Raw genomic sequence first — 11,657 nt, 5'->3', positions numbered from 1 at the left:
GAGGAACAGATTGTGAGTTGATCCTACATTAAAAAGAGAAAAGCAGGGACATTTTTTCAGGGATTTAAAAAAATAATAAACCAAAGAAGGAAAATTATTAAATGAATGTCATATAAATTCTGATGCATCAGATTCATACATTTATGAAGGACCTTCAGTTATTGTTCTAACCTTGACAAATATCATTGACTTTTTATCCGTATATTAGATTTGAGGTCAAGTAATCATAACCAAGGAGACTTAATTGGATGAAACTGCTGTTGTCATACATAGCTATTCATCAACTACATGCACAGATTTCCTCTCTGTATGTAGTAGTGCATTTGTAGAGTCCATCGTTCCTGAGCTGCCTTTATAAGCGATTCATAAAAACTCAATTCATTTATCATGAAATACAACTCACGTTTCAGTGCGTGTTGGACGCTCAAGTCTGCTTACTCAGGTCTGCGTTTCAACAGAAACTTTATTTGACATGTTTTTTATTTTTTACGAACAATTGAAGTTACCAGTAATTAACCAAACCACCTCTTTACACAAAGTATAACATGTTGCTGACATGTATTCTACAAATGTAGTCCAACTTTTTATGCTGATAACAATGGAATACTCTATTCTGTTGACTCTATCATATCCCTTATACCTAATAAAGGCCGTGTTACATCAGAATCAAGCATTTTGTTTTGGCTGCACATCAAATAGAAAACATTATGTAACCTCTGGGAACATATTTCATGGTATCAAAAATAGTGATTCCTTCTGGGAGTAAAAAATAATGTTTGTTGCTTCATCAGATGTTTAAATGGATATTCTCCAAAAAGATTAATGAGTAAATGTAAGTAAACAGATTCTGTAAAGTTGGAAACTCAACACTTTTGGATCTAAAAATGTCTGTTTATTCCTTGAATGTAAATATCGGATAAGTGATTAGTTTACTCTGACAGGAGAGATGATCAGAGGTGCAGAGTTTTTACCACCATCATTCAGACCCGGGTTAAAGTATGGGAAGAGTTTCTCAGTGAAGGAGCAGCCAGTGAAGGAGTAGATCAGAGCTGCAGCATCTACATCATAGAAGGAGATCAGACCCTCCTCATAATCCACAAACACCCCCACCTTCTGAGGCTGAGACTTCAGAGAGAGACGGACTGGAGGATCATCAACAGCTTTGTACTCTTTTCCGTCTCTCAACCGTATAGACCAGTTACCGCACTGAGGGCTCAGTGTGACATCTCCTTTCCTGTTGATCGATTCTCTGACCACTGCTAAAGTCAATTGAGTCTTTCCTTTAACTTGAACCTCAAAGTAAAATCTGCCTGAAGAGAAACTCTGCTTTCCTAAAACACAATTACTATCAGAAAATCTTCCTGGGTGGTCTGGGAGATTCTTCTTCACATCACCATGACTCACTTGTTTCCCATCATCAGACAGGATGAGATTGGGATGTGCTGAATCAGGATCAAGAGTCACATCCACTGCATACCTCTGGACCCTTTTCAGTTCAGCCTCACAGAGCATCTTCTTTATCTCTTTACTGAACGTCTCCTCCAGCTGAGCCACAGCTCTCACCACAGTTCCCTCATGTGATGAATGGATGCTGACCTCTGTCCAATCCTTGGTTGGTGGAGCGACTTTAAGGGACATGAATCTTTGGAGAAGATGGAGGTGGTCTTCTGAGTGTGTGACATGCTCTACCTCAGAGCTTCTCTTCTTCAGCTCAGAGATTTCCTGTTCCAGCTCTTTGATGAAATCTTCAGCCTGTTTTTCTGTTGTTTTCTGCTTCTCTTTGATCGTGTTGACGAGATTGGCCTCGCCTCTCTCAACAGACTCCTTCAGAGCGGTGAAGACCTGAACCCCTTCTGCTATCTCTCTGTCTGCATCTTCCTTACTGAGGTTGACTGATTGTTTGATCTCCTGAATCTTCAGTTGTCTCTTCTGAATCATCTGCTGAGTTTCAGCCTCTGTCTTCCCCAACTGGGCCTTCTTATCTTCATATTCTTCTTTTAGCGGAACCAGTTTATGCATCTTATGGTCCAAAACACCGCAGAGCATGCAGACACATGTCTGGTCGGTCTTACAGAACAGCTCCAGAGGTTTATCGTGCTTCGGACACATCCTGTCTTCCAGGTTCTCCACAGGGTCGATCAGCTGATGTCTTTTCAGGCCTGACATTATCAGATGAGGCTCCAGGTGAGTCTCACAGTAGGAGGCCAGACACACCAGGCAGGACTTCAGGGCCTTCAGTTTGGTTTCACTGCAGGCGTCACAGAGAACTTCTCCTGGTTTGAAGATGTGTTGCTCTGAGCTGCAGCTGCTGGCTTTCTGTGGAGCCGACTGTCTGAACTGAGCGACCATCTCAGAGATGAAAGTATTGACCCTCAAATCTGGTCTTGTGGTAAAAGCCTCTTTACACACGGGGCACTGGTACTGATCACTTCTATCCCAGTGTTCAGTGATACAGTCTTTACAGAAGTTGTGTCCACATGGTATAGTGACTGGATCAGTGAACACATCCAGACAGATGGCACAGAGAAACTGATCTTCAGATGGCAGATCGTTTTTATCAGCCATATCTACACCTGTAGTGTGGGAGAAGAGGGGGGATTTAATTGTATAGGCTTTGTTTTGACTTGATCTAAGCACAGCTAACCATTTGAGTCATGGTAATAAGTTTAAGATAGCTACGGTGGCAAAACAGCAAATCATATGCCCTCATCCTGTTGTGTAGACTAAGGCTTGGCGATGTGGAGAATATAAAACATCTCAACATGGTACACTAAACGCCTCTAAGGCATATTGTGGGCGTGACTATTTGGGCACAAAATATATACACAATGACATTGGATCAATGTTAATTAGCATTAAGGATTTAATGACCAAGTGTATAAACGCAATTAATAAAACGGATCACTTTCCTGTAATGCTGCTTTGAAACCAGGAAGTGACTCTCATGCAGTTTTACTTCATCTGAAATCCAAGACCATATCTAGTCTCCTATCCAGATAAAGATATCATATTGATAACTACCTTAGCCTCAGTGTAAACCAATTTATATTAAAGAATAACACTGATCACAAATCTCTCCTTAGTTTGTGACCCCTTTGTGACTCGCACTAAAATCATCCATCTGGTTCTTTGGAGGTGAGCTTTAATAAGAAACTGCTATACAAAAAAGAGTGAGCAGTATGTAGGAAGTAAACTGTAATGTCAGTAAACCAGGAAGGAGGTTAAACTCCTAACCACAGATACTTAAGTCCAGAGGGCTGAACAGTATGCCTGGGGACAAACAACACCATAGTTATATTATATTTAGTTTACAGGGTAAATATGATCAGCTGTACTCACCAGTGTTAGACAGACTGTGCTGTGTTGTTGAGAAAGATCTGATGAACTCAGTTTGTATTTTCTTTAGACAGAAACAGAGAGTAGTCCCGACTGCAGTGTGGCTGCCTCTCTGACACACTTAACTTGTGTTTCCTGAGTGTGACGTGTAACCGCACCTCTGGCAGGTGTTGCTCCTCCTCTCACTGCAGCTGGTTTGTCTCCTCTCTCTGATTTACACAGGGATTGGGAAATACCAGGGACTCTTCTGGTGAATATGGAGCAGAGGTGGAGCTAACAGTGGGGAGTGAGATATGTTTCTTAGGTTGTTATATTTATGTCCTTTTTTATAAGAGATTATCCTCACTTGTGTATTTCTTTGCTGCTTAACTAGGAAATAACTTTTGTCTCTGAGTTGTGATCCATCTAGTGGTCGTTCTGTGTGATGGCATGGAGGCCTGTTTATTAGGAAGGCTGTCATATCGAACTATAGAACTGCAGAAAACAGTAGAGGAAGTAAAGGGAAAATGCACTACTGCTCCCTGTTTTAGATTGCTATTTCAACTTCAATTCAAACTGTTTTATATGTATTTGATTTTAAGACTTTTTATTATGTAATTCTTATCATGTGGTGTTGTTTGAATGTAGTCATTTTAGTATGAGGCGCTAACGTCATTTACGGTCAAAATTTGGCCCCGCCCACATTCCTATGAAAATCCAGCATCAGAGCGAAGCTGAAAATAATACTGTCTTCATGTCTTACAGCTGCGGAGTCATATATTGCTCCTCAAACAACAAATAAATCCAAAGCTCCGGTTTCTTTACTTCCTCTCCAGAAAAAAGGAGAGTAAAAGAAAGGATGTAATTCAGAAATCTCAGTTTCAGTGTCAGCCTGCTGCCTGCCACTCGTCCCCCGGCAGACCCACCAGACAACCATCCCCTATTTACTATCTGTAAACACAAAGCTGTCTCTGCCGTCTGACCAGACATCTGACCCCATCTTCATATTTCTGGACTTATTAAACCCTTTCTGACCCACAGAGATATTGTTTTCTGGCATCACTTTAACATTTTACAGGGAAATCTGCATTTTTCTTTGAGGGCGCATGCCGGCAGTAAGAGGAGGCAACGCTTCTGTTACCCAGTTTAGAACAAAACCCTGGTAAAGAATAAAAACATAATATGTATTTAACACAAAAACAAGGCAAAAGCAGAGGATAACAGACAGAAAGCGGAGAGAAGAAAGGATATAAAGGGTATATGGGAAGTGTCTGTCCAACCTGAGGAAACAGCTCCTAAAAACTGCAGGAAAGGAGACCAGGTTTTACTGAAAGAAATTCTATTGTCTTTTAATAATTGTGTTGGACTCGTTTGCTGGCGGCTTCTAGCTGTGAGCTGCGTGATGCTTTGTATCTCCTTTGACCAGACTTCTTTAAATGTTTGATATATCTCCATGAACTACCAGGTTACCAACACAATGCGTCCCCCACCTCTGTGGTTATCAGCAGAGTGATTAGTGTTGAAAGAGCTGTCACATGACCCCGGTGTTAGGGCTTAGAGCGCGGCACCAGGAGGTCTGCTAGCATAAGGTCCAACTTAACAGAAAGACCAGAAGCTCCGAACAACCATGGCCAGTAGGAACAAGAAACCAGGTACGATTGGGAAGAATATTTTTAAAGAAAGAGGATGAAATGCAGGTGTTTTAAGTCCTCCTGTGTGCTTAAATGCACAGGTATAATGTGTCGCTAAAACCTGGAAATGTTTGTCCAAATCTCCTCCTGTCATCCGAAAACGTTGTCTGTTTTTATCCGCTGTCAATAAGTCTCTCTCTCTTTGTTTGTTTCCATTTCAGTTGATGCAGATGAGATTAAGAGGCTAGGAAAGAGATTTAAGAAACTCGACCTAGATAACTCCGGCTCCCTGAGTGTGGAGGAGTTTATGTCCTTACCAGAGCTCCAACAGAACCCCCTCGTGCAGCGAGTTATCGACATATTCGACACCGACGGAAACGGAGAAGTCGACTTTAAAGGTAAAGGAATCATGAAACAGTTTCTCTACTCCTGCTAATGTCCCCTGTGTTTTTAAAATGAAACTTTGTGAACAGTATCCCCTCTCACTGTTCTAGAAATGACCCGTTTGTGTTACTGTATGATAGTCTGCTGCTCCTGACGCTCCTCTGATTAAAAATGCAATGCAAGGAGCTGGCAAATCCACCAAATCTGCCACAACAAGTCTGACATTTGCCAATTTAAGAGCAGTGATAACAAGCTTTACCATTAACTTAATACATTTTTTTAAACTTGGTGAAAAATCTTTGCAAGAAATCCTTGATTATATAATTGTAATTTCCCACAGTATCTGCCTCATATCCAAACTATCACAATGGAGTTATCCACAAGTACAAATTACTATGTCACATTGGAAAGTGCTTCTAAACTCCCTTTAATGCATGAAATACTTCCTGTTCATTCAGAAATCTCAACCAAAATATTGCTTTACAAATTCTGGATTCACACCGGTCTACTAAAAATCTTCCTCACATCACAGCCGCTTTGTCGTGCTGATAACTGTTCGTTGATGATGGTTCAACTTTATCGTTGAGAAAGTAAACAATCCTCTGATGTCTATGCTACAAAACATTTCTTCTTGCCTGGAAAAACATGAAACAGACATCAACACAGGAAGAATGGAGGATATGTTTAGGTCTAAATTAAGCCCCGCCCACTTTCAGGTGTAAATCCAGCATCAGAGCGAAGCGGAAAATATTAGTGTCTTCATGTCTTAAAGCTGCTGAGTCATATATTGCACCTCAAACAACAAATAAATCCAAAGCTCCGGTTTCTTTTCTTCCTCTCCATTTAAAAAGGAGAGTAAAAGAAAGGATCAGAAATCTCAGTGTCAGTGTCAGCCTGCTGCCTGCCACTCGTCACCGGCAGACCCACCGGACATCCATCCCCTATTTATTCTCCGTAACGACAAAGCTGTCTCTGCCGTCTGACCAGACATCTGACACCATCTTCATATTTCTGGACTATACCATTTTTGAGGAACAGAAATATTGTTGTCTGGCATCACTTTAACATTTTACGGGAACATTTGCGTTTTATTACACAGTGTAGTTGAGAGATTTCAGAGATTGTTAATACTCGTTAACACACCGCTACTTAGCAAAAATAATGTCTGTTGCTAAGGGGCATCGAGGGAGAGAAGGAAAGAGGTTAGAAGAGAGACGTCAGAGAGATCAACAGAAGAAAGCAGACGGGAAGTTAACACTAAATGGAACATCGAAAATGTAAATGATGTAGATAGCTGCACACTACTGCTCCGCGATTTTTCTCATCAGTGCTTCTGTGATTTTTCGTTTATTTTGGGAGTATAAGTGATATTTATTATGTAGCAGGAGGCTTATTATCTAACTGCCATTTTAACTGATGATGTTTCTGTCCTTCCCCAGAGTTCATCGAAGGAGTCTCCCAGTTCAGCGTCAAAGGTGACAAGGAGCAGAAGTTGCGTTGTAAGTGTCCATCAGTTTTCCTCATAGCTCTGTTGCCTTCTTATCATTAATAACTTCAGTTATATACGCTTCAAAGGTTTGCAATCTTTTGCCACAGAGGCTTGATTGGGTACAGTAGGAGGTCCTGTTTATAAGTAGAAGTGATTTTGTTTTGTGGCCTTTAAACTGACCTCCAGTAGTCGTACTCCGTATCGTGAGTTGAGCTCCTCTGAACACTGTAAACACTGACATCGTTCCCCCTCTCTGCTCCTCAGTTGCCTTCAGGATCTACGACATGGACAAAGACGGCTACATATCCAACGGGGAGCTCTTCCAGGTCCTCAAGATGATGGTGGGAAACAACCTGAAGGACACCCAGCTGCAGCAGATCGTCGACAAAACCATCATCAACGCAGACAAAGACGGCGATGGCCGGATATCTTTCGAGGAGTTCTGTGCGGTGAGTTCATCTTCCTGAGTTTCGAACCAGAGAGCTGCAGACTGAAAAACACAGCTTAAACACACAGTTTACATTTCTGGCACAACTTCAGCTACTTAAAAGTTATCATCTGAAGAGGACAGGACTCTTTTATTGTGAGAACAACATGAAGGCCACAAGCTGAACATGTTGGTCTGACACTAAATGTGTTCTTTATACAGTGTTTCTGAAAGCAGCTAATTGTTCCTATTTAAAGTGAATATAAGAGTGAAGTTAAACAGTATAAAGGGCCGTTAAATTAGGAGCTTAAAGAGGCTATAAAAGACTTCTGTAGAGCTACAGAGAGGCTCAAGTGACACATTACAGAGAGTTACAAACCGTTTCGTTTAAAAAAGGCCGATATTTCAGCCTCATAGAATAGTTTGTCCTTTAAAGGTCTTAAACACATCGTAGTATAGTGTCTCATTGAAACGTCAATTTATTTTTAGGTTAATGAAATACATTTTGTGTCATATTTATACTTTCATTCATCCTGTATTAATAAGTATATATCGCCATTATTAAAGGACAAGGGATTTGAAAAGTTGAATGTCTGAAACCAGAGCCCTGTCTGCTCTGATTGGTTAGCTGGCTGGCTCTGTTGTGATTGGTCAACCTCTTAGAGATGTCCCGCCCCTTAGCCTCTCATGTATAATGTGTTTGTACGCGAGTGTTACATGGTGATGTCATTATGTTCCTGAACCAAATGGTAGTGCAATGGAGGTGTTTTTGGAAGGGTGTGTGGGAGAGAAACTCCCTCTGGAGGGGACGTAGGAATTTTAACCTTTGCAGACCATTTACATGCACTAAAAACCTATACGACAACAGGACAGGGAAAACTCCAAAAAGCAGGATAGGGCCTCTTTAAACAAGTATGTTCAGACTCTCTGTTGGTCATTTACAGAAAAAGCATTCATGAATTGTTTTAAGAGTAATGTAAACAAACTGAAAAGTGACCCCTCCCCCTCCTCCCTCTGTCCCCTGCAGGTCGTTGGTGGATTAGACATTCACAAAAAGATGGTGGTGGACGTCTGACAACTTTGTTCTTTTTCTTCCTCCATTTACTGAAGATCTGCTTGAAGACGTCGTCCAACAATACGCTCAATGAAAGTATTTTCTTTGTGAAAAATCCCCCCCACCCCTTCCTCAGTCCCTCCCTCCCTTTGCCCTTTCTCCCCCCCTCTCCCCCGAGCCTTCTGAAGCCAAACTCTCACCAAGTATTATCGAACAGGAACTCTCTGTGACTCGCCGCACTTCTAAAAAGCTGACGGACGGCTTTTGAACGCAGAGCGGCGGTTTCAGTTTGGTGGAGGAAAGCTGGAGTGTGTGTGTGTGTGTGCGCGTGCGTGCGTGTGTGTGTGTCTTTCAGTGTGTATGTGTTCTGTATGTTTTACTGGTTTTTTCAAAGGTATGTGGGTTTTTTATATTTATTTTGGTGTCATTGTTTTTTTTTTTCTTGGAGAATCAAAGGATCTTAAAGAAAGTAAACTTTAGTGGATGAGTGTAGTGAGCGGTGACGTTACTTGATTTCAGAACAACACAAACACAGCATGAAGTGCCAACAACAATTTATGACATGCAGTTGAATTACAGGTGTATATATATATATATACATATATATATATATATATATTTAAAAAATAAAAAAATCTGTCTTTTATTTTAGAGATGTAATTGTATTATTGAATGCATTTATCTTACTGGAGTATTGCATTATTTACACTTAAACAACGGCTTCATTTTACAGTCATTTTGTCAGGAGGACAGAGGGAGATTGGGCACTACATGTTTCCAGACATGAGCGTCCATTTGTTTTGCTTTTTTTAGGCACTTTTTTTGTGTAATTAAGCACCGAGTTGTGATAAGATGTTGAATATTAAGTACAAGTCGGAAACCTGTAATTACGACAAGCATGAATACTGTCAGGGACGAGTCTGCATTCTTTGAACAGCGCCTACCGTTGATGTTGAGAGTAATATTACTTCACACACACACACCTGTAGATTCAATGCAGAACACTCTCAGCTTTGTGGAATAACATCAGTTGTTGCAGCTTGAATTCAGCCAAGAAAAACTCATAGTTGTATCATTTCTGCCCATTTAAGGAAAACTAAATGTGCAGAAATCTGGACATCTCTCGCTTCATGAAAATTAGAAACGGTAAAGCTGATGATGGTTGAACAACAAGCGGGGCTACTGCAGGTTGGGAAGACTCATTTAGGCTGTACAAACAAGTATTTTGTTTTTACTGTAAGATTTAGTTAAAAAAAAACACACAAGCTCCGAGGCGAGGCTGTAAATGATTTTGAGAAACACAGAAGTGTTCTGCGGGAGAGAACTGAATCTGTGCATTTGCAGCTCGTCTGCTTTCGGACATTCACGTCTTTATACTCCGACTTTCTCTGGGGGAGAAGCAAAGCTGAGGAGGGAAAACAAAGCGCTAGAGAAACCTGCTGTACTCCGTATTCAGTACACTGCCGGCTTATTTACCGCCGCTCTGCAAGACTTTTCTACCTGAAACGAGAGACTTGTGATGTGTTTGCATGACGTGTGATCTGATCTCCTCTTCTTCTTCTGCCCGTTGCTCTTTGCATGTAGATCAGATTTTATTAAAAGCTCTTTAAAAGCTTTATTAAAGGTCTTTTTTCAAAGCTGGTCTCAAAATTTAATGAAATGAGTGAAATGTCTTGCGAATGCAAATAATCTACTCTGTGCATGCTAGTATGTGTATTACTGGTTTGACCACTTGCATATTTGAATTTTTATACAGTTATACAATAAGAAACTACAGTTTTTGGTGCATGTTCAAATAGATAGACATCATGAGAAATAGCTACTTTAAAAAACTGTTTATTTAGCTGTAATAGTTTCCTATTTTAAGCGTGTGGACATGGAGTCAGGGTTGTGTTATTATCAGATAGTGTATTTCATGGTGAGGATAAGTAATCTTTAACATTTGTATTGTAGTTTATTCATTTTGCATTTCAGAGTTTTGGCTCATTTCATGAAATTCAGTGAGACCGTGTTGTGTTTACATATAAATAATGGTGATGAATAAAAACATGAACATTTCAAGCACGTTGATGTTGCCAATAAAGGTTTAAACATGGAAAAAAAACTGTAATCTTAAATGTTTTTTAGTCGCCTGCCACTCGATCTGTTTTAGGGATGTTTTTGTTTCTTCACTTTTGATTTTCTTATAAACGGTTGGTTTCCTGCTTGTTTGGTTTGAGTCGGTGCTGAAATGTCTGCAGGGCTTTAAAGGGACGTTTGTGATGGAGGCCACATGGATTCAGTCTTAGAGTTTCACTCCTGTTTTCATCTTTGCTGCATCACTGAAACTTCATACATGGAAAAATGAGAAATAAACTGTTTGAAAGTTACAGACGCTGTGAGCTTACATTTTCATTCATCATTTTTAGTTAAAGGAGCCTTTTCTGCTCATTCTCAGGTTCATATTTGTATTTTCTGCATCTACTGGGACATGTCTCCATGCTTTAATGTACAAAAAACTCTTTATGTTTCTCATACTGCCTGTGCTGCAGCTCCTCTTTTCACCCTCTGTCTGAAACCAGAGTCCAGTCTGCGCTGATTGGCTAGCTGGCCTGCTCTGTTATTGGTGTACGTCCCGCCCCTTAACCTCTCACATACAACATGCAGCGCTAGCTAATCTGCAGGGAACACAGGATTTTAGCCTTTGCAGACCATTTACAGGCACAAAAACCTATAGAACACAGGAAAGGAAAAACCCCAAAAGCATAATAGCGCCCCTTTTAATAAATGTAAAAAGTGTAATGTATTAGTAATACTTTGAAGGTTTGGACAAAACAAATATTGTGAAGGTGTCTCTTTGGATGCAAATATAGCAGGTAAATCCATAATTAAAATAACCATTAGTTATTGGTTCAAAATTAACTCTACCAAAATCAAAAGTCAAATCCCCTTTTGACATTAATGCATGAACAATAACACTCTTAAAATATATAATAGTTAAAGTACATTTTGCTTTCCTTTTACTTCAGAATATTTTACAAATACTTCTACTTAATCTAAATACTCCTTCTACCACTGGGAATATGAACTAATATATTGAAGCACACAAGAATGAAAACACTTCTCCTGTGAGCTGGAGACATTCACAGCTGCTTTACGATGAAAAACAGGTGATGGATTTAAACATGTAATACCCTCCTCCGACCAGCAGGGGGCATCGTGAGGCCACTGGTGGAGAGAAACACTGATGGACAAAAGTTTGTGGACACCTGTTGATAAAGTGTAGCTGTAGACCTCCCAGTTTGGGCTTCTTAGTACCTGTACAATCATTATCTTAATTCATAATATTTCAGTATACAATTACCTTTTAGAGAATAT

The 11,657-nt window shown here is 40.2% G+C and overlaps 2 protein-coding genes across 3 annotated transcripts in view; one reads left to right on the top strand and one right to left on the bottom strand.

The window, feature by feature from the left end:
- The window catches only part of ppp3r1b (protein phosphatase 3 (formerly 2B), regulatory s1ubunit B, alpha isoform, b), a 28,378-nt gene extending 17,709 nt beyond the window's left edge, over nt 1-10,669 (top strand). Inside the window, exons 1-5 of one of the 2 annotated variants that reach the window (XM_063883898.1) lie at nt 4,871-4,967; nt 5,168-5,344; nt 6,770-6,829; nt 7,084-7,268; nt 8,274-10,669. In XM_063883898.1, coding sequence (XP_063739968.1) covers nt 4,943-4,967; nt 5,168-5,344; nt 6,770-6,829; nt 7,084-7,268; nt 8,274-8,321 — 495 coding nt within the window. In that variant the 5' untranslated portion in view covers nt 4,871-4,942 and the 3' untranslated portion in view covers nt 8,322-10,669. Of the gene's footprint in view, nt 1-4,870; nt 4,968-5,167; nt 5,345-6,769; nt 6,830-7,083; nt 7,269-8,273 lie in introns of those variants that run through there. The other variant, XM_063883897.1, reaches the window with a different exon arrangement.
- LOC134864706 (E3 ubiquitin-protein ligase TRIM39-like) lies at nt 38-3,574 on the bottom strand. Its single transcript, XM_063883896.1, has 2 exons — nt 3,340-3,574; nt 38-2,573 (listed from the first exon to the last, which is right to left on the bottom strand). The coding sequence occupies exon 2, from the start codon at nt 2,563-2,565 to the stop codon at nt 925-927; it is 1,641 nt and encodes a 546-aa protein (XP_063739966.1). The 5' UTR covers nt 2,566-2,573; nt 3,340-3,574; the 3' UTR covers nt 38-924.
- Nucleotides 10,670-11,657: the final 988 nt, after the last annotated feature.

This window comes from Eleginops maclovinus, chromosome 5, assembly GCF_036324505.1.
Source record: "Eleginops maclovinus isolate JMC-PN-2008 ecotype Puerto Natales chromosome 5, JC_Emac_rtc_rv5, whole genome shotgun sequence".
NCBI classification, from domain to species: domain Eukaryota; kingdom Metazoa; phylum Chordata; class Actinopteri; order Perciformes; family Eleginopidae; genus Eleginops; species Eleginops maclovinus.
The sequence above is the reverse complement of the archived record's forward strand: the minus strand, read 5'-3'. Positions and strand labels throughout refer to the sequence as shown.